This window comes from Megalops cyprinoides, chromosome 2 (genome assembly GCF_013368585.1).
Source record: "Megalops cyprinoides isolate fMegCyp1 chromosome 2, fMegCyp1.pri, whole genome shotgun sequence".
Taxonomy (NCBI): domain Eukaryota; kingdom Metazoa; phylum Chordata; class Actinopteri; order Elopiformes; family Megalopidae; genus Megalops; species Megalops cyprinoides.
In genome coordinates, this window is record NC_050584.1 from 61,866,472 (window position 1) to 61,887,700 (window position 21,229).

The 21,229-nt window shown below is 49.8% G+C and overlaps 1 protein-coding gene across 5 annotated transcripts in view; it reads right to left on the minus strand.

The window, feature by feature from the left end:
• LOC118796617 (activated CDC42 kinase 1-like) overlaps window positions 1-21,229 on the minus strand; it is a 35,934-nt gene that overhangs the window by 4,612 nt on the left and 10,093 nt on the right. For 2 of the 5 annotated variants that reach the window (XM_036555622.1, XM_036555613.1), the window contains exons 1-10: window positions 14,984-15,612; window positions 10,231-10,408; window positions 9,163-9,233; window positions 6,444-6,653; window positions 4,398-4,550; window positions 3,410-3,687; window positions 2,620-2,746; window positions 2,029-2,175; window positions 1,334-1,428; window positions 439-633 (exon numbers count right to left, since the gene is read on the minus strand). In XM_036555622.1, coding sequence (XP_036411515.1) covers window positions 439-633; window positions 1,334-1,428; window positions 2,029-2,175; window positions 2,620-2,746; window positions 3,410-3,687; window positions 4,398-4,550; window positions 6,444-6,653; window positions 9,163-9,233; window positions 10,231-10,408; window positions 14,984-15,127 — 1,598 coding nt within the window. In that variant the 5' untranslated portion in view covers window positions 15,128-15,612. Of the gene's footprint in view, window positions 1-438; window positions 634-1,333; window positions 1,429-2,028; window positions 2,176-2,619; window positions 2,747-3,409; window positions 3,688-4,397; window positions 4,551-6,443; window positions 6,654-9,162; window positions 9,234-10,230; window positions 10,409-14,983; window positions 15,613-19,237; window positions 19,755-21,229 lie in introns of those variants that run through there. The other 3 variants (XM_036555638.1, XM_036555630.1, XM_036555647.1) reach the window with 3 other exon arrangements.

A 21,229-nucleotide genomic window follows, 5' to 3' on the forward strand; every position in this document is an offset into this window, starting at 1 on the left:
AGCATATGTTAGTGGAGACAGGAGTAAGTTAGTGGGAACGGGAGTAGGTTAGTGGCAGGAGGGAGTAGGTTAGTGCGAGGGTGTATGTTACTCAAGGAGGGAGTAGGTTAGTGCGGGGGGGGGGGGTGTATGTTAGTCAAGGAGGGAGTAGGCTAGTGCGAGGACGGGGGGGTGTATGTTAGTGGCGGTGGGAGTTAGTGGAGGGAGAGGTGGGTTAGTGGGAGGAGGGAGTAGATTAGCAGAGGAGGGAGCAGGTTAGTGTAGCAGGGCTAGGTTAGTGGACAAGGAAGTAGGTTAGTAGGAGAAGGGAACAGATTAGCGTAGTGGGGGTAGGTTAGTGGTTGAGGGAGTAGGTTAATGGTAGGAAGGAGATGGTTAACCGAGGAGGCATTAGGAAGCTGGCAGTGATTCTACACCCCTCCGGTGAGGCTCCCTTACTCGTCGATCTTGTCGGGGAAGCCCCAGGAGCGCTGGGGGTTGCTGTCCCCGTGGCCCGTGTGGATGAAGCTGTGCTTGAGCGGCCGGCTGATGTCGTGGGCTGACAGGCCGGCCACCGAGGTGACGGCGTTCCGGGGAAACTGGCCCACTTTCAGTGTGCGTTTGTTCTGCCCCCGCCACCAGTAGTTCTCAGCCCTGCAGCACAGAAAGTCAGGCTTCTGAATAGAATGTAATGAAGGTGAGGGTTCTACATCGTATTCTCTACCCTCAGAACTCTGAGTTCTACAGAGGCGCTTCTAAATAGAATGTAATGAAGATGAGGGTTCTATACAGAATGCTAAGGGCAGAGAACACGGAATTTTAAAGAAAGTGAGGCTTCTAAATAAAATGTAAAGAAGATGAGGGTTCTATATAGTTATGAGGGTACAGAGCATACTGTTCTAGTGAAAGTTAGGTGTTTATATGGAATGCAAAGAAAGTGAAGGTTCTAAGTTGAGTTTTGACGGTAGAGTTTTATGGTACGCGAGGCATCTGAATGGAGCTGTGAAGAAACTGTAGGCTCTAAATGGAGTTCTGAGGGTACAGAGTACATAGTTCTAGTGAAAATGAGGCTTCTGTCTGAAATTCAAAGTGACGTTTTTTAAGTGGAGTTCTGAGGTTAGACAGCATGAATTGAGTACAAATTTAGGCTTTTAAATGGAGTTCTGAAGCCAGAGAGGGTTTTCGAGTGCTCTGTGCTAGACAGCATAAATGGAGTTTGAAAGAAAGTGAGATTTCTAAATGGAATTTTGAAGTGAGTGTGGGTTCCAAGCGTTGTGAGGGTAGAGTCTAAATGGATCTGTGAAGTATATGCGGGTTCTAAGAGTTCTGCGGGCAAAGTGCCGCCCTCGCTGACCTCCCCTCGATGATGGTGATGACGTCGTTCATCTGGATGTGCAGCTTGTCCGGCTCCTCAAAGTCCTGCAGGGCCCTCATGTCTGTGGGCATCGTCTGCAGGAAACGGCACAGCTATGACATCAGCATCTGAGCCGAACGCGGGGGGGGTGAGTGCCATCCTCACAGCTGCGGAACGAGCTGCAGGATAAGCTGCTGTATAATAAACTCCAGGGAAAAGGCGGTGTATGATAAACAGTGTCACTGTTATGACAGGGTAGAATTATTACTCATGCCAGCAGAGGGCAATAAAGGAGGGCCTTGTCTATACAAGAAGCTTTATGAAAGCGAGACTGAGCCAAAGTAAATGTTTGTCAGATGGCATGAAACCAATATACTAAAGAAAGGCTATTGTGCACTGAGAACAATGCGGGGGGAGGAGAGTGAGTGGGGTAATGCCGAAGTTGCTCAACGTGGGAGAAACTACCAATCCATATTTGCATTATCAATCACCTGTGAATGCTACAAAAGCCCTGCAACAATCAGTGTTAGCATGGGGCTGCTGGGGGCACACCCACTTTGAGAAAACTCCGCCCGGTCCCCACCCCTCCTCACTCCCCAGTGTTTGATTCGAAGGGCCGAGATGAGCGCAGATGAGAGGGGTTCGGGTTGCATCCTCTCTCTCTGCCTCTGTAATCCCGGTCAGTCAGCCCTCACCTCCACCAGGAACTCGCGCAGGGCCACGAAGGTGGGCCGGTCGTCGGGCTTCTGCGCCCAGCTCTGCAGCATCACGTTGTAGATGTCCAGGGGGCAGTCCTCCGGCTTGGGCAGCCTCTCCCCATCCTTATCCACCTTGTGGAGGATCTGAGAGAGGGACACACAAGGAAACGTCCGCATACACAATCGAGAAGGTCACAAACGCCGCACGGCATTCATGAGTCATCGCTGTGGATTGCTCTGTGTGCACTGTTGGAAAAAAGAGCTGTCCCACTTCTAAAAATGTCAAATTTCTTCAGGAACTGGGCTGGTTTTAATAAGGATGAAGAAAGAAAACTTCTCAGGGACAGTTTTATTTCATTTTATCTCTTGTCTGCATACATCATTACTGGTGTATTATTTGTGTGCTGTTATACAACAGTGATATGCAAAGTGGTCTATGACGTCATCTCAAACATTAAGATACAATGTGCAAACAAAACGTATTTGTTCCTGCTTCTGGCCACTTCCTCCTCCAAAGAGACAGTCTCCACTCTGATTGGACCGCACCTGGTCGTGGGCGGAGTCCCCACCCGGTGTCCCCGCCCCTACCTGGCTGCCGTTGAGGCCCAGCCAGGGCTCCTGGCCGTGGGTGAACATCTCCCACAGGGTCACGCCGAACATCCAGGTGTCACTGGCGTGGGAGAAGGTGCGTGTCTTCAGGCTCTCCGGGGCACACCTGCCGGAGAGAGGGCGCACAGGTGCGACAGGGTCAGGAGGGGCGGGGAGGGAGCAGGGATAGGAGCAAAATGGGGGATATGGAGGTCAGGGGAACAGCATTTAGGAAACGGGAGCAGTAGAAAACATACAGCCTTAGAAGGGTCATGGAGTGAGATGGGGATAGGGATAGGGGCATAAAGGGGGGGGGGATAAGGGACAGCATTTAGGAAATAGGCGCAGCAAGGAGTGAGATGGTAATAGGAATGGGAATGGGGATGGGGAATGGGAATAGGAATAGGAATGGGGATAGGGGGATAGGGGGATAGGGGGATGGACACGCTAGGGTGGTACAGGGTACAGGGGGGACAGCGTTTAGGAAACAGTATAGCTGCAGAGCACATATGGGCACACAGGGTCATGAGGGGAAAGGTACAGGGGACAGGCGGATGGAATTTAGCAAACAAGGGTAGGAGAGCACAGACAGGTGCACAAGGTCACGAGGACTGAGATGGGGATAGGGACGTTCGGGGGTGGTGTGGACAGAGAGGGGAACAGCGTTTAGGAAATGGGGGCAGCCGAGCATATACAGGTGTGACAGGGTCATGAGGAGTGAGATGGCGATAGGGATAGGGGCATTACGGGAGGGTTAACCGGGGGGGGGGGGGGGGGGTGGGACACCGACCAGGCGAAGGGGACCTTGCGGTGCTCCTGCATGACGTAGTGGTCGTCGTTTTTGGGCAGCGCCCTCATGAGGCCGAAGTCCCCGATCTTCACCAGGTCTTTGGAGGCCAGCAGGATGTTGCGGGCGGCCAGGTCCCGGTGGATGAAGCGCTTGGACTCCAGGTAGGCCATGCCGTTGGCGATCTGGATGGCGTAGTGGCACAGCGTGGAGATCAGCAGGTGGCCCTGGTTCTTCCGCAGGCGGTCCAGCAGAGACCCCAGCAGGGCCAGCTCCGTCACCTGGAGGAGACACAACGCATTCCACACCTAAGACAGCGGCATCTCCACAATAAACCCTCACCAACAGCCTCTAGGACACAACACGCCTTTTTAGCGTGCACCCCTTAAAGGGATTCCAGAGCTATTCCTTCACAAATTAAAAAAAAAACTGTAATGGTTTAACACACTCATTAGCTTTACCTGCTAGTTTGTACCTTGCCTTGGCCAACCATTGGAACTTTGTCACGCAGTGATTCTAATATCGTTGACTCTGTTTGGTTTTTCGCTTGCGTTATACTCTGCCTCACCTGCAAAATGCTTTGGGTAAAAGCCTCTGCCAAATGAATAAATGTAAATAAATGTAAATGTAAAATGAAAATTCTCAACACCTTCTCTTATCTCTCTCGGCTAAGATTACACCTACGAGCATAAAGAGTGGAATAAACTCCAGGTGAAGTAAACTCTAATTGGAGTTTTGCTTTCCAAGCGGAAAAAAAGTGGTTTTGGGGATGGAAAGATACGCAAATAAAGTGGGTGGATGAACAAACACTTCATATCCTGGTGCCTACTCAACGTATTGCGAGTGAACCGGCTGATGCAATGCAGCGTATTTTTTCCATCACTTTACTTCGACATGTCCGGCAGCGGTGATGATGCAGTTACGGAGTGAGGGGTTAGGGGTGGGGGGAGGGTGGACGCGGGGGGTACGGGGCAGGGGGTACCGGCCTCACCATTTTCATGGGGTGCGTGAGGACCACGCCGTAGAGCCGGATCAGGTTCTGGTGGTCCAGCGAGTGCATGGCGTTCACCTCCCGGATGAAGTCATCCAGAGCGTCCGGCTGGCTCAGCACGTCCGTCTTCAGACACTTCACCGCCACGCTGATCTGAGATCAGTGAGAAAGCTCCCCTCAGACACGGCATCACAATGTCAGCCCGCATTTAAAGACTGACTCTAGTACAGAATGAATAGAACACACTCCATGTAAGAGAAGCAAGCACCTTGGTCCCCCTTCAGAACAGAGAAAACCTCGCTCTTTTTCCCAGTTCCCTGTGCTCTCTATACTGATCCGAGAACAGTGAGAAAACCCTCTGAGAAATGATCCCAGAGCATCCGCCCGCATTTCAGACACTCTAGAACTGAATCATGAACACGCACTCCATGTACCCGAAACAAGGACCCTAGTCCCTCCAGAATAGCACAAACTCCATTCTTTTTCCCAACTCCCTGTGTCTTTTTTTAAACACTGATCTGAGAACAGCGAGAAAACCCCTCTCAGACATGATCTCAGAACGTCAGCCCCCATTTAAAGAGACTCTCTAGTACAAAATCTTTAACACACACTCAATGTAACAGAAACAAGGACTCCAGTCCCTCTCAGACATGATCTCAGAGCATCAGTCCACATTTAAAGACACTCTCTAATGAAGAATCATAAAGCAACACTCCATGTTAAAGAAACAAACACCCCGGTCCCTCCAGAGCTGCATAAACCTCACTCCTTTCCCCAATTCCCTGCGCTTTCTACACTGATCTGAGAACAGCAAGAAAACCCCTCTCAGACATGATCTCAGAGCATCGGTCCACATTTAAGTACACTCTCTAATGAAGAATCATAAAGCACACTCCATGTTAGAGAAACAAACATGCTGGTCCCTCCAGACCTGCATAAACCCCATTCCTTTCCCCAGTTCCCTCCTCAAGACCATCTGTAAGCTGCTTATCACGCTGCGTTTTCCCACTCCATCACAAACGCGCAGGGCGTATCGGTTTCTTCACGAGCGGCTGGGCCGGGGGGGTGCTTAAAAGGCCATAGCTGCTTGGTTCTTCCTGGCACATGCTCCTGGGATCAGGGTGGGGGGGTCTGAACTCTGCAGATGTGGACAGAGGGATGTTTCCGCCAGATCGCAGGGACCCTCATCTTCTCCACAAAGGAGCACTCCAGCCCAGCTGACTTCTCACGGTGCTCAGGGAAAGGGGGTGGCCTCCCACAAAGCTGTCTGAAAATCTAGTCCTGGGGAATTCAGCATGAGGAGGACATTATGGGAAAAACGCTGAACAAAAGACAAGCCGAGATGAGAACCGGGTGGGTGTCGCCAGCGAGGAGGCCGACTCGCGTAAGACACCGTATGAGGATTTGAGCTAGTATTACATTTTTAAATAATGGCCTTAGCATAAGTGGTTTACACTGGAAAGTTATACTACCTATTTTTATACATTTGTTGTGGGTATGACTGTGCACCTAAAGAGTTTGCATTAGCCTGACCCTGGTCTCTGATGGAGCAGCAGCCGTTGAGGGTAGACAAACTGTGGTTAGGACATGATGCCATTGACAAGCAGGAGAAACTCTGTCAGTCCTGTTATTCGCAGAACTGGGGTCTGTTAGGAAAGATATAGCCACCCCCCCCACCCATGTGAGCGTCAGACTGAAGCGGTAAGACTGTCCTATATCGTCACACCCAGAGTTTCAGACTGGCTTTACAGATCAGATCAACAGCTCCCTTCTACAGAGTAAAACACCACACCAGGAGGCAGCTAAAACCATTACATTGTCTTTCAGCAGATGCTCTTATCCAGAGCAACTTACATAGGTTACAGTTTTTACATGTTACCCATTTATACAGCTGGATATTTACCAAGGCAATTGTAGGTTAAGTATCTTGCCCAAGGGTACAACAGCAATGCCCCACTGGGGAACTGAACCAGCAACCTTTCGGTTGCCAAAAGGTGCACAATAAACACAACCTAAAATAAAGCGGTGCGTTAAAACCACACTCACCACCTTCCCCGAGGGTGTGACCCACTCCCCGCGCTTCACCACCCCGAAGGAGCCGTCGCCCAGCTTCTGGAAGAGCGCCAGGTCCGCGTCGCTGATCAGGCAGGTGAGGGCCTGGTGCCCCTCCGCCGGGGGCGGTGTTGGGGACGGCTTCCGAAAAGTGCAGCCCGGCTGCGGCTGGAGGTCTGAGTCCGGTCTCTTCCCGCTGAACACCTGTGGAGGGAAGGGGGGGGGGGGGGGGGGGGGGGAGAGGGGGAGGGAGGGACAGAGGGACAGAGAGCAAAACAGAGATGGACAGAGAGAAATGAAGAGAGAGAGGGGAAGGGGATGAAGACAGAGGTAGAGAGGGTGGAGGAGTGGAGAAAGGAAAGAAAGAGAAATGGAGAAGAAGAGACAGAGAGAGAGAGAGAGAGAGAGAGAGAGAGAAAGAGATGGATAGAGAGAGAGAGAGAGAGAGAGAGAAACCGAGATAAAGATACAGGTGGACAGCGAGTGAGAAACGGACAGAGAAAGAGAGAAACCGAGATGTATGACAGGATGGAGAGAGAGAGAGAGAGAGAGAGAGAGAAACCAAGATGGATGGATAGAGAGAGAGAGAGAGATGCTCTAATTAAAGTGGCCCAACCTGGTTGTGCTGCACCACAGGCCTGCCCAGACTGGCAAAGCCACATCAGAGGCGGCTAATTGAACAGACCGCTCACGGCATTAAGAGTCCTGGTGAATAACACGAACATAAACTCTCCTCCACCAGGTGACTTGGCAATCAGAGCTTCACAAAAAGGTACAACCAGCAATTACCACCCCACGGCATTGCTGCAATTACAGAACGCATGTGGGTGAATAACACTGCCTCACTGTGAAGTGAAGAGCACTCTGAAAGGACGTGAGTCAGTATTTAGTCATGGCTAATTCTGACGATTCCTGAAAGACAGAGAATTCTCCTACTTTTAGACTGAAGTGTCTCACACATACACACGCGCACACGCGCACACACACACACACACACACACACCACAGCGGATGAGGCTGATTACTGCATCTCCTGGAGCAGAAATGAGTTAGCGTAATTTTAGAAACCTGTCTGAAACCTCAGCTTCCTGTAGGACCACGGGGATGCCAGGGACAGAGCCAAGATTGCGAGCTTCTACCCTCCTCCTGTACACACCCTCCTCTCAAAAACAGGAGTGTGTGTGTGTGTGTGCGTGCGTGTGTGTGTGTGCGCGTATGTGTCTCAGTACGTGCATGTGGATCATTTCCATGCAAGAAAAACATATTTAGCTACTGCAGTTTAAGGACAGTTACTTCATTTGGGAGTGGTAACACAGAAGCTGGTTGCATTAGCAGTTCGTCAGATCTAATGACAGTTGACTAAAACCATGAGCCACAAGGTGGGGCCAGAGCGGTTGTCACAGCTGTGGGTTGCAGGAGAAACGCCCCCCCCTTCAGGTTCCATCAGAATCCCAGCTGCGTTCTGGAACAGAAAGCCTTCATTTTGGGTATTCTGTAAAAACTGCAGCTGAATATCCTTATGGATATATTAGTCATGCTGGACTGGGCAGAAATGGTTAAAGCCAATCTGATCCGCATGAACAAATGGTCTTAACCTCGCGCTCCCATGTGAATAGAAGCCCACAGTACAGCTGCACTCCTCTTTTGCGAATGGGGACATATATTCTATGTGAATTCAAAACAAGTGGGAGCTCGCTGTTGTATTTTGCTGTATTACTGTTATTTAACCAGGTGCATCAACTGAACTCATTTCTGTTTCACAGTGATGCGCGCCAGAAACACAGCGTGTGGGGAATATGAGGGGTTGCACAGCCAATCCGCTTTATGGGGGGATGATTGGGTGGCCAGATGCGGAGAGCATGTGTGGGAGTGGGAACTTCACGAGGACATGGGGGCTAAAGCCGCTTCGAAACTTAAGTGTTGTGTGAAAGGCAGCACCTCCTATTGCACAGTGTCCCGATCACTGCACTGTGGAATCTGATTTAGTCGGTCAGTCAGAGAGTACGCGTTGCTACGGTATCCACTGGTGCCCACCCATGGGAGGGATAAAGGCAGGAAGTGAAATACAGAGGAATCCATGGCAGAGGTCCTGATCTTCAGCAGGCCCTCAGCTGCATGGTGCCCATCCTGGCCAATGGTAACACTCAGCGGGTTTTTATGCAACCATCAACAGGTCAGGCACTCTGTGTGAGTAGTGTGAGGGAGTGTAACTGAGTGAGTGTGTGATTGCGTGGGTGAGAGTGTGAATGAGTGAGAGCGCATGAGAGAGTGAGTTCATGAGTATGAGTAAGGGAGAATGAGAGTGAGTGAGTGAATGACAGGGATTGAGGGTGGGTGAGCAAGTGAGACATTGAGCGGGTGAACAAATGAGTGTGAGAAAGAGTGAGTGACTGACAGAGACTGAGAGTGGATGAGCGAGGGAGTGTGAGTGAGTGAGAGAGAAAGACTGAGAGTGGCAGAGAGCGTGAGAGTGAGAGAGAGTGAGTGTGTGTAGGCCAGCCTACTGATGGAGCTCTTTCGCTCTGGGCCCCAGGTGCCTCTTCTTCTGGGACACATTCTCCCCCACACACTCTGCGCGTAAGCATGGTTTCCACATCCTTCCAATTCAGAAACAATTTCGGGCTCAGGCTCTCCCTGTAGAGTTCGTGTGTGCCTGTCCTAGTTTGAGGGAAGAGTGCGGGCTATAAAAAGGCCACACCGCAGCACGCTGTACCTTACTCATCCAGGACTTGCGTTTGCACAGAGCCTTCCTTCTCTTAACCGCCTCCCACAGCCGTCTCTGCCCTGAAAAACAACACCAGGGAAAAGGGCGAAAATAAACACCAGCCCACTCCCGCTGAAACCGGACCGCCCCGGAGAGAGGGCTCACAAACACACACTCACTAATGTGGGAGAAGTGAGGAGAATCCAGTGGGCCTGATCAAAGCCTCAGCCGAATGACGGAGCTGAAAGGACCTCGTTATATTTAAACCGGAGCATCATCCGTCATTTATTTAAAATTACATCTACCAACTTCAGCTGATGTTTTTCTTCCTGTTTTCAAAGGGAATTAGAGGCAGTTTTTCATGAGCCTAAGAGCCGTGATGACGAAGCCCTGGCAGAGTCAGGTGTGACCGTGTGCACACGGCGGTCAGTAATGGAAAGAATGAGCCACTGGTGTTTGTGTGTTCATACTTTTTGCACATTATTTTTAAGATGGCAGGACTGAACTGTGTGACAGCTGTTCTGGCAGGAATGCAGGATTTGGTGTGTAGATGGGGTGGGGTATGAGGAGTGTCACACTGGGGGGGTGGGGTGGGGGGCATCACCCAGGCTAAAAGAACCTCACCACTGGGTGGCAGTGTAGCACTGTGGTAAGGAGCAGGGCTCAAAAGCAAAAGGTTGCTGGTTTAATTCCCCCCTGGGGCACCGCAGCCCAGAACTGCCTCAGTAAATATCCAGCTGTATGAATGGGTAACATGTAAATATTGTAATCTATGCAAGTTTCTCTGGATAGCTAAATGCTAATAATGTAATGTTATGTAAATTTTGATTATATGGGGTTATTAATCAGGCTCTCTTGTGCAGGCTTTACATGAACAGAGGGGAAAAAGGGGCTTAACGTTTTTGCACCTGTTTGCACCTGTAGTAGTTAGTCATCCCTGCCTCCCCCTCGGCCAGTTTACATGCGAGTGACAAACAGAGGCCTCACATAGACTCTGTTAGCAGACGTGAGGTTGGTGGTGTGTGGCGAGTGTGAGATGGGTAAAAATGCCCCCCCCCCCACCACCCCCGTCCTCACCTGGGCGCCCCATCCCGATCTTCTCCAGGTCCTCGTTCTTGACGTAGTCGAAGTGGGAGAGGCGGGTGACGTTGAGGTCGTCGCGGATTCGCAGGAGGTACTGCTGCAGCTGCACCTCCATCAGGAGCTCCAGCAGCCATTCTGTGCCCTCGTCCGCCTGCATGCTGCCGCCCAGCTGCTGCGCGCAGACACACACACACACACACACACACACACACACACAGACACACACATAGAGACAGACACACACACACACACACACACACACACACACACAGACACACACACAGAGACAGACACACACACACACACACACACACACACACACACACACACACACACACAGAGACAGACACACACACACAGACAGACACACACAGTCAATACATGCTCCTTTCTGAAATCGAAGGCAGTGTCCAACGTCTGCAAGGTCGGTCAGACAGGCAAGCAGAGAGGCAGTCGGTCCACACGTGCTGCTGTCTAAAATCAGAGCTACTGTCAAACTTCTGGATGGTCAAACCCACACACAGACGGTCAACATGCGTTCCTGTTGGAAATCCAAGATTCTGTCCAAATTCTGCATGGACATACCTACAGGCAAACAGACAGGCAGTCAGTCAACACATCCTCCTATCTGAAATCCAAGCTACTGTCCAACTTTCTCTGTCAAACAGACAGAGGGACTCTGCAAATACACACTCCTTTACTCAATCTATGTTACTAATCAGTTTCTGCAGACTCCGTGAGAGCACAGCACTGATACACTCCTTTATGCCCTCATGCTTCTGGACAATCAGACATTTCATCACACAGAGGAACTCTTGCACTCTCCAGGCTGGACCAGAGGGACAAAACAAGCCTGCTTCTATGTACACGACAGTGTTGCTTTTACATCACGAACTTCCCATTTAAAAGTGGCTGTGAATGAATCCTGACCCATGTGTTTGTGTGGGGGCTTGCACAGAGTAGAGAGCTGCCTTCAACTCCCTTTGATCTGTTCTTGTTTACAGCATGAGGAGAAGCACACTGATCCGCTTTGGGGTTGTAAGCACCCCTGGCCCGGATCCCTGCCCCGGTCACCGAGGCCCTAATGAAACGAGGAGGGTCCCGCGGTTGTTGTTTGTGGAGCTCATCAGCGCGCAGCTGTGTGTCACGGACCCCGCAGCTGGAAGGGCGTGAAGGCAGGAAGTGTGCTGTTTTGGGTCTCGTTTCCCACCGGGAGAGCTTCTGTCTGCGTGAGAGCGATCAGCCTTCTGTCCGGAGTCAGGGGAGAGTGAGGACCTTTCCACAGAGGGAGACCAGCGCACAGATGTGGATGCACCTGCAACCATACACACACTCATGTGGTCTCACACACACACACAGTCATACTGTTACACAGACTCTCTCTCTCTCTCACACACACACACACACACACACACACACACAGTCATACTGTTACACAGAATCTCGCTCTCTCTCGCTCTCTCTCGCTCTCTCTCTCACACACATAGAATCTTGCTCACACAGACACACACTCTCACTCACATTCTCACTCTCACATAAACACAAATACCCACACACAGTCATACTGTCTCACACAGACATACACACACGGTAAGCCTTGGTGTCTGTGTGTGTGTGTGTGTGTGTGTGTGTGTGTGTGTGTGTGTGTGTGTGTCCTGGCCAGTGGAGAGAGGAGAGGTGTGCTAAGCCATGGCTGCTCAGTCCAGCTGTGTGTCGCTGGAGAGAACACTCCAACCCTCTCTCATGCACAACACAGCAGTCATGAACTCTAAAACGACCCATGAAGAAATAATAAAGTTCAAAGGCCAGCGATTAGGCTGTGTTACGATGATATAAAAACCATGTGCACTCTGAGAGCAGCAGGGCCAGCAGCACGATCTCACCCCTCCCCCTCTCTCCAAAACCTCTCCCAGCCCCCCCTTTGGGATCCCCCCTGCTCTCCCTTTCCCACCTCCCCACAGGGAATCAGATCATTTTAATAAGAGACACAAATGGCCTTAGGTAGGCTTTGGTCCTGACATCTGGGTAGATTCCACAAGGTGCATGGCTGAGAGAAACTATTACCACTAACTTTTTTTTTTTACATGCATTTAGCAGATGCTCTTATCTAGAGCGACTTCCAGCACAATAGAACATAAGTGTATCCATTCAAGTTAAATGAGGCAGTAGTGTCAGACCGTTCCAGGATACCCTGACAGAGCGTCCAGAGGAGACCCAAAGGAGAGCAATATCAGCGATCCCTAATGTAGCCAGGGTAGACAGAAGTAAAGTGTGGTCCACCGTGCCAAAGGCTGCAGAAAGGTCTAGAAGAATCAAGACAGAGGAGTTTGAGGGAGCTCTGGCTGATTGGAGAGGCTCAGTAGTGGAGAATAGGGCCGTCTCTCACTTACAGAAACACTCACAGCGATGAGTCTTAATGCTCAGGTACAAAAACACACACAAAGTAAATGGCCCCAGCAATTCAGGAGAGCCTGCAAGCTCCTGCCAGGGTTTCCATAGCAACGCCTGAGTCCAAGTGATGCCAGCGGAAGCCAAGAACCGACGCACTGCTCACTATTTACGCACAACCAGACGAAAGCGCAGGCCATCGAAAACAAGCACGCAGAAGTATGACGGCCACCCTGTACGTGCAACCAACAATAGGCGCGTGTTTTGTGACCGTCTCACAATGCCTAAATGCTCAACCAGGTCCACAGATCTGGAACAAGAAGGTCCACAGATCCTTCTTGCTTACTGTTGTGAGGCATTTTAACAGCTATAAAAGCTAATGTTAAGGGTGTAACAGGACTGATGAGATGCTCTGAGTGCCATTTATTCATTTCTATTTACTGTGGCGTCATTGAGCTCAGTGCTGTGTAAATCTGTGTGTTGCTCTTGCTATACTTCTGGTGTTGTCTGTTGCGGTTATTACCAAATATCCCATATGGGGATCAATAAAGAAATCAATTAAGCAATAAATCAACCATGACGAGGACACTCTGAACTGATGGAGGGACGACAAAAAAACATCTAGGACCAAGCAGCCAGCTGCCAGGGACAAAATGGATCAGGAGGAGGCAGGGCCCAGAGTCCAGCAGACAAGACAGCAGACAGATAATATTTTAAAAAGCTCTCTCATTATTCAGGTGGATGTTAGAAAAAATGAAATTACGGGCGCAACTGCAGTGCTTCATCCAGAATTCAAGCCTACTACCTTCAGATTACAATCTGACGTGTCTGTGAACAGTTTTAACCATTTGGGCATAGTGTAATAAGGAGGTGGGTGTGGCTTGTTTTATATACATCAATCACTGCCACAGATATTCTGCTTACTGTCCAGATACATCACCTCAGTGTACATCACAATGGAATTTCTGTCTCTGCGTGGGGTTGAAGCTTTAGGTATTCTGAGTTGCTAGGAGACAAATACATGTGAAGTACTAAGCAGTCAGCTTACAGGGAAAGAAATGAAAAGAAAAATAGTGGTGTATACAGTTGCCAATCAGCATCACACCGGGGCGGAGACGGTGGAGCCAGACGGCCGACATTGCCGTACCTCTGGGAAACAGGAAGTGTGTACACGCGCTCACACAGAAATGCCTCCGGCCTGAGGTCATCTCCCCAAAAACGCCTCTCTCTGAGCGCACACGCCCTCGTCCTTGTGGAGTGCGACGCGGCGTGGACCAGCTGGAGCGGTCCGGCGTGACACTGCGCGCCTCTGTGGCTTTCAAATAAAACAAACAACAGGCTAAATCAGGGATCCCAGTCCTGCTGAAGGTTTCAGCCACCTCCACTGCCAGGAGTCTCAGAAAGCAGCCCTCGGAAAGGCTTCCTCTGCCACTCGCTCCCCTGAGCGAGGGGGGCGGCGGCAATTACCACTAACGATGCCGCTGCGTCGTCCCGTGAAAAGCCGGCGCTATTTTAACGCCTAATTACGGGACAGTCCGATCGGCACGTCCGCCCCAACAGAGACGCGAGTCACCGCTGCTCTCCGGGGGTCTCCACGGTGACACGAAATGCGTGGTTAAGGGAGGATAACGAGGACCGTTCTGACATCTGCACAACCCCCCGCCCCCGCCCCAGAGCGTACCCACAATGCATCACACCTCCCACGTCTCACCATAATGATAATAAAGACGTTCTATTTATACTCACCAATAAATGCACTTTTTGTACCTTCTCTCTGGAGTGCTCTTTTTGCATAGATGTAGATTATGTATAATGTAAAGTATCTATATTAAGTATAAGGTAATAGGCTGGTTAGAGTTCTTGAATAGTCAGGTGCACATGACGTTTAATGGGCAATTACTATTCCTCAAAGTTCACAGAAACAACACTTTAGCAGCAGACATTCAGAGAGTGGTATTAAGACATTACAGTGTTTGTACGAATGGCTTCAGACATGTACAGACAGCTTAAAAGGATGAATCCATAGAACTAGGGCCCTCGGAGGAAAGTGAAGACTCCCCGATATGGTTTATCAGGGCAAACATACAGACCCAGCCACTCAAGTGTCTGAAACTGAACCAACACACACAACACGCCCTCTCCCTTCACAAGTGTTACTGGACACCAGTGTAAATTCAGGACATGCACGTGTGTCCTCAGCAGAGAATACATGCTTTACTCTTCCACTGAATTACCACCTCTTATTACTGTGCGACCCGTTAAAAGCTTACAAAATGTAAAACCCATCAAAAAATAGAGAGAAAGTCTCACAATACATAACAGCAACTGAGCATGCAAAGCTGGTCTGGGATGGACTTACTCTGTACACATGGATGTGCGTGAGAAAGGGGATGGATTTCCTTAGCTTTCTGAAGCGACGCATCTTTGCTGGGGGGAACGGGAGAAGGCTGCCGGTGGCCGGAGACGAGCTGCTCAAACACGGGTTCGAGATTCTCCTGGGCATGGGGGAGGGGGAGGGGGGAGTTACGTCTCTGCCGATCTGCTTCCAGAAACGAACGCAAGGTCTTCACCCCTGAGGTCCGGTTAAGTAAACTGCACTGTTAGGCTGTTCTCTTCGGTACCTCCAGATGGATCGGCGATCACGTTTACCGACTCGCAAAGAAACAAAGGCTTATGGGTAAGGAGAACGGCTGCCGGTGGAGGGAGCTCCTCCTGTAGGTGTCCCCTGTTCAGAGGCTGCGCGTTTTGTGACCACGAGCTTCCCCTCTCAGCCTGGGTCCCCCTCCCTCCAGCAAGCACAGAGGGCGGGGCTCTGTGGGGCTTCCCTAAAAATCACACGCCCCCCCCCCCCCGTCCTGTCTGTCCGTCTGCCCCGTCCACAGCGGAGTTTGTGAGGAGTGTGTGAGTGTGTGTGTTCAGCTCTCTGAGGCTGACCATCCCATCCTCTTCAGCCAGACTGTGGTAAAAAGCATTCAGCTGCTGCTCTCCCTCCCCTTACCCCTCTCTTTCTCCCTCCCCCGTTTTCCTGCCCCCCTCTCCCTCCCCCTTTTCCCTCACTCCCTCCCCCTTTTCCCTCCCTCCCTCCCTCCCTCTCTCTCCCTGCCCCTCTGACAGCAGTGAATGCACCCTCTATCCTCCTGCCCAGTATGACTCCACCTGTCTGTGGAACAGAGACACTATGGATTTCAGGTGGACAGATGCCCTATAGCGTTCGTATAGAGAGACCACAGGGATTCAAGGCTGACAACAGTGGGTGCTATGGAAAGCATTACAGGTAAAACTACAATATAATATCGTGATGGACACAGAAACTTATACATTCATAGACTGTCCACTCCCATAACAGATCGTCTTCAATTACATCCCCCCAAAGATGCTAATGATTTTTTTATAAAATGATTCTTACATGTTTTCTTGCATGAGATTTGTTCATTTTAAATAGTGCCTTTGCAAACCATTTCATCATCTTAATGCCTTACTGAAGTTGGAAAAAAAAAAACACTTCAAAGCTTACTCCTCCTTACTCCAGTACATATTTTGATTTTATGTGTGTCTCAGGTGCCTTTCGGTGCAAGGCTACAGTGATATTAGAAGTTTAGAAACGCACTGAAGCAGGATACAAACTCACCCTTAAAAATGCTGAGTCTCTGCTCAGAAACCCACTTTTGATGTGGCTTAAAGCACAAACCTTTCCAAGCTGAGAAAAATTAGGGTTCGCGGTGCATGAGATTCCATTCCCAAAAGGGATTTCCCCTGGGAGTCTCAGTCACTGTTGGGAGAGTCAGGTCCAGACAGTCCAGTGAAGCTACCATGGGCTGTCAATCACCAACTCATGAACCAATCAAAAGGCTATGATCCCAAAAGCAAAGCTTTGATAGGGTTAAATCACAGAGTCCCTTAACCAGATGATCGCTACATCCATTTTGGGGTTTGCGAAGCCTAGCTCTCCCACCACTGGAACCAGCACAGTGGTAATGTTAATTTCACTACATAAGTACAGTCAACAGGTAAGGAACGTTCTGGGGAAAGGTATCATACTTCATACTACATTTCCACTTTCCAGCCCATCACAAAGACAGATTTTAGTCTTCACATTGCCAGGCCAATCCCATATTTACCCATCTTTTGGCCACAAACTCGCAGTGACCTCACCTGTGGAACAGACGCGATGAATCCACTAGGGGCACCAGTGAGTCATGCTGCCTGCCAGTAAAGCCTGGCTGGGTTGTGTCATAATGGGCCCGGCTCATTGCTCTCTGCTGCCCCCTGCCTGTGACATGGTCCCACTGAGGGTACCTGCTTCCTCCCAATGCAAGCCTGCTGATACAGCAATGCTGACAGGAGCTAGGTGAATACACTGGAGTAAGGCAAACTGTGGTGGTGTTAATCACATTCTATACAAGTTGACCAGTGTCAGGTCAACCAACCAGGCAGGGAACCCTTCCCCCACCCCTCCCGCAAGGTCCCAGACCCAGCCATCTCTCACTACATTACATTACTATCATTTAGCAGATGCTCATGACCAGAGTTTTTACATGCTATCCCTTTATACAGCTGGATATTTGCTGAGGCAACTGTGGGTGAAGTAGCTTGCCCAGGGGTACAGCAGCAGTGCCCCAGCAGGGAATCAAAGCAGCAACCCTTCGGTTATGAGCCCTGCTCCTTACCACTACTCCACACTGCTGTCCCCTTTAGCAAAATAAATAATAAGCAGGTAACACAAGTACCATTTCATAAAGTGTTAGCCCATGCTTGCTTTGTTGCCCCTGGACCCAGTTAGGGGTCCCCACTCCCAGACTCACATCAGGGATGACCATCTCCCGCTGCTTCACTGCACTAAAATCCAGTGTTAACTTCTCTTCAGTCCTTCAGCAGTTGGCTATTAAATCTGTTCCCTATTGGTGCAGTGCACCCACACCGCCACTAGATGTCCCTAGACACATTAGTCCAGGGAACACACACATTCATTTCCTATTGGTGATGAAAGGGCAAAACAATAAAGCTAAGATTCGATGACTAAGATTACTGTGAAATTGGTCTTATTGAGGAAATGTCCCAAAACTGAAAGAACAGTTTGCCTTCAGAATAGAGAAGATCATTTTCAATTTGAAAAGATAAAACACTTTAGGAGGGGCTGTGTTTCAAACCCTGATTCACTCGCTGCTAGGCTCTGATCAGTTCTAAAGGTGACACGCTTCTGATCTGAGATCAGTGAAGATGAAGCGTTTTATTTTTGCATTTTATACATATTAACCGCTGCCACAGATATTCTGTATACTGTCCAGATAGTCACCTCAGTGTACATCACACTGGAATTCCTGTCTCTACCTATGGTTGAAATTTTAGTTATTCTGATTTGCTGGGTCATTATGACCAAAATGAAATGAGGCGTGGTTTAAAAACTGGTATAGCAACTCAGTGCTCCTGTAAACAACTGGAGCTTAATGCTGCAGTCTGAGCAAGGAAGCACATTAGGGAGTACGGAGGAGAGATGTGAAACAAGTGCCGGATATCTACTCATGATGTAGAATATCTGCGCAACTGCCTTCAAGAGGCAGTGACACTGGAAAAGGAGTCAAAGATTAATAAGTAGAATGTTGTCTGTGTAGAATGGTTTGGCTGCAGTTACACCAACAGGATACCATTGTGTAAAACCCTTTACATTATATTACATTAATGTCATGTGGCAGATGCTCTTATACAGAGCGACTTGCACAGGTTAGTTTCTATCCATTTATACAGCTGGATATTTAATGAGGCAACTGAAGGTTAAGTACCTTGCCCAAGGGTACAGCAGCAGTGTCCCGGTGGAGAATCGAACCTGCAACCTTTCACTTACGAGTCCTGCTCCTTACCCCTATGCTACACTGATGCCCTTTCTGATAAAACGAAATAAAACGCTGACTAAAACCCCCCACGGAGGTCTTTCCGCCATATTCCGCCCAGGTTCCGGACCTGGATGAGCCGGTACATTGAGAGGATCAGGCTGTTAACGTCACACAGTGCTGTGAGGGTGAAATAAAATCGGTCCTGATGTTAGTGGCAGCTCCATTACCCCGAGGCTGGAACATCAATAAGCCCTGCTTCTCTCCGGAGAGCGTGGAGGTCAGGAGCCCTCGCCACGCAGGACGAGCCTCGCTCTCAATCCCGGCTCAGAGCACAGACCCAGATTCCTGCTTCACATAGCGAAAAGTGCATCAACTGCCGTCACAGGGAGACACCCGCGATCAGCAAAACCGACACAGAAAGATAAGGCAGATAAATGCTCCTGGGAGAGAGGGCACAGCTATGATTAAGACGCACATAAGTATATCTCAGATCTATCATATCTATGCGCTGTTGTCTGTCATTATTCCACCAGTATCGTGGCGACAGTTAGGTAAGCAATCTCCACCCTCACGATGAGATCCTGGATGGTGCGATCAGCAGTCTGAACTACAGAAACACCCCAGCTGTTTGTGCAGACATGGTGCCGAATATTAAAATTTCACGTATGTTTTTTTTAACCCACAATTTTATTTAAAGAGCCAACCAATTCAGACAGGTTAAATGCATCTGAGTCACGACTAAGCTTGGAGGAAATACACTGGGTTTTTTTTTTTTTTTTTTTTACCTCCTCTCCATCGTTCGGGAGTCGTTGGTATTCGGAGGTGTCCTCCATGTCTTCCCCAGCCCTGGTGTCTTTCGCTCTCTCTCTGGCTTGGTCCTCGTTAGCAGGCTAAAAGGGATCTCTCTCTCTCTCTCTCTCTCCCCTTCTCTCTCTCTCTCCCAGGTCCCTCTGAGTCAGCCTCAGAGAAGCAGCGGTCTGCTGTTCACGCAAGCTCGCCTTCTCTTCACTCCTCCTCCTCCTCATAGCAACCGTCCGCCGGTCTGTCTGTCACGCGCTCCGCGCTGAAGCGCAGCTCGGACACCCGACACCGCACGGCGCGTCTCCGCTCTCCCTCCTCAGTGCCGTTCCCGGAGCAAGCGTTCCGTTAACTGACGCGCCCGTCCTCCTTCAGCAAAAACACACCCCGCAGGGTTAAAGGACGACGGAAAGAGGGAAACGCCCCCTTTCTCCAGGCTCATCCGTCCTCCTCTGATCAGATTTGGGGATCCCTGGCCTCCCTTACCTTCAGATCTACACTCTTATTCGGAGCGAATTACATAAGTTACAATTTTTTTACTATAATTTATAATGCTAGACATTTACTGAGACAGTTTTGGTTTTAGTACCTTGCCCAAGGGTACAGCAGCAGTGCCCCAGCAGGGAATCAAAAGAGTAACCAAAGAGCTTTTCAAGGCAAAGAAGTGGAATATTCAATGGCTGAGTCAGTCACCTGACCTCAACCCAATTGAACATCCATTTCACCTGCTGAAAGCAAAACTAAAGGCAGAAAGACCCACAAACAAGCAGCCGCTGTAAAGGCCTGGCAAAGCATCATGTTATGACCCCGTCTAGGGTGAGGTGCAAGATAAAATAAAATGTGTGGACACCCACTTTCTCGTCTCCAGTCCAGAACACAGACATCGCTGCTCTACCTTCGGGTTACCCAAGGCTGTTCAAATGGACCAAGGTACAAATTTCACCTCCAAACTGTTCGCCCAGATCCTACAACAATTGTCCGTGAAACACCAGGTGTCTAGTGCTTATCGCCCGGACTCCCGAGGTGCGCTGGAGCGTTTCCATCAGACTCCCAAAGTCTATGTTGCGGACCTCTTGCCTGAGTTTGGGTAATGAGTGGGACGATGGACTTCCCCTCGTTTTGTTTGCCGTATGGGAGACCGTGCAGGAGTCCCTTGGTTTCAGTCCTGCTGAACTGGGAGGAAACCCAGAATTTGGTGATGTCCATGGGTTCCAGACTTCAGCCAGCCATTCAGTGCAAAGGATTTTCAAAAAAGTATTAAGAACGATCATTTTATTTACGAATATGTTAGTTTGTCCAAGTACTTTCGAGCCCCCGAAAACGGGGGTACTACATATAAAAATTGCTTTAATTCTTAACGGTTTATATGATATTTTTGTTAAACCCATGGAATTAAAGCTGAAAGTCTGTACTTCAATCACAGCTTGATCACTTCATTTCAAATCCATTGTGGTGGCGTACAGAGCCAAAATCATAAAAACTGTGTCACTGTCCAATTACTTATGGACCTAACTGTATACCTTTTACCCTTTCCTGGCCCCGCTGATGCCGAGGAGGCGGTGGGTGGGGATTGATTGATCGATCCTGCCTCACTGAGCGCACTCAGAGAAACGTTCTGCCGCTTCCTGTCTGAGCTCCGCCCATCTCCCGGCTGCCCCTGACCTGCCGTCAGGCACAGGGCAAGCGAAAGGGCACCACAACTGAGTGTAGGCTGAACTCCGAGCTCAGTGCAGCGCCCGGACGCTGCGCTGTGGCCCTGGATTAAAACCGGCTCACACTCCAGTCAGAAGAGGATTATGATCAGCTTTGCCTTGCAAATGCGGTGGTGACGACTGTATATATCCACGCGCCCACACACACACGGTCAGAGTCAAAGGCAGATTCACAGACACTCTCACATAAAGACAGACACACACACAGTCACACCCTGATTCACAGATACATTCTCACATATAGACAGACTGTCTTTGTGAGGGTGT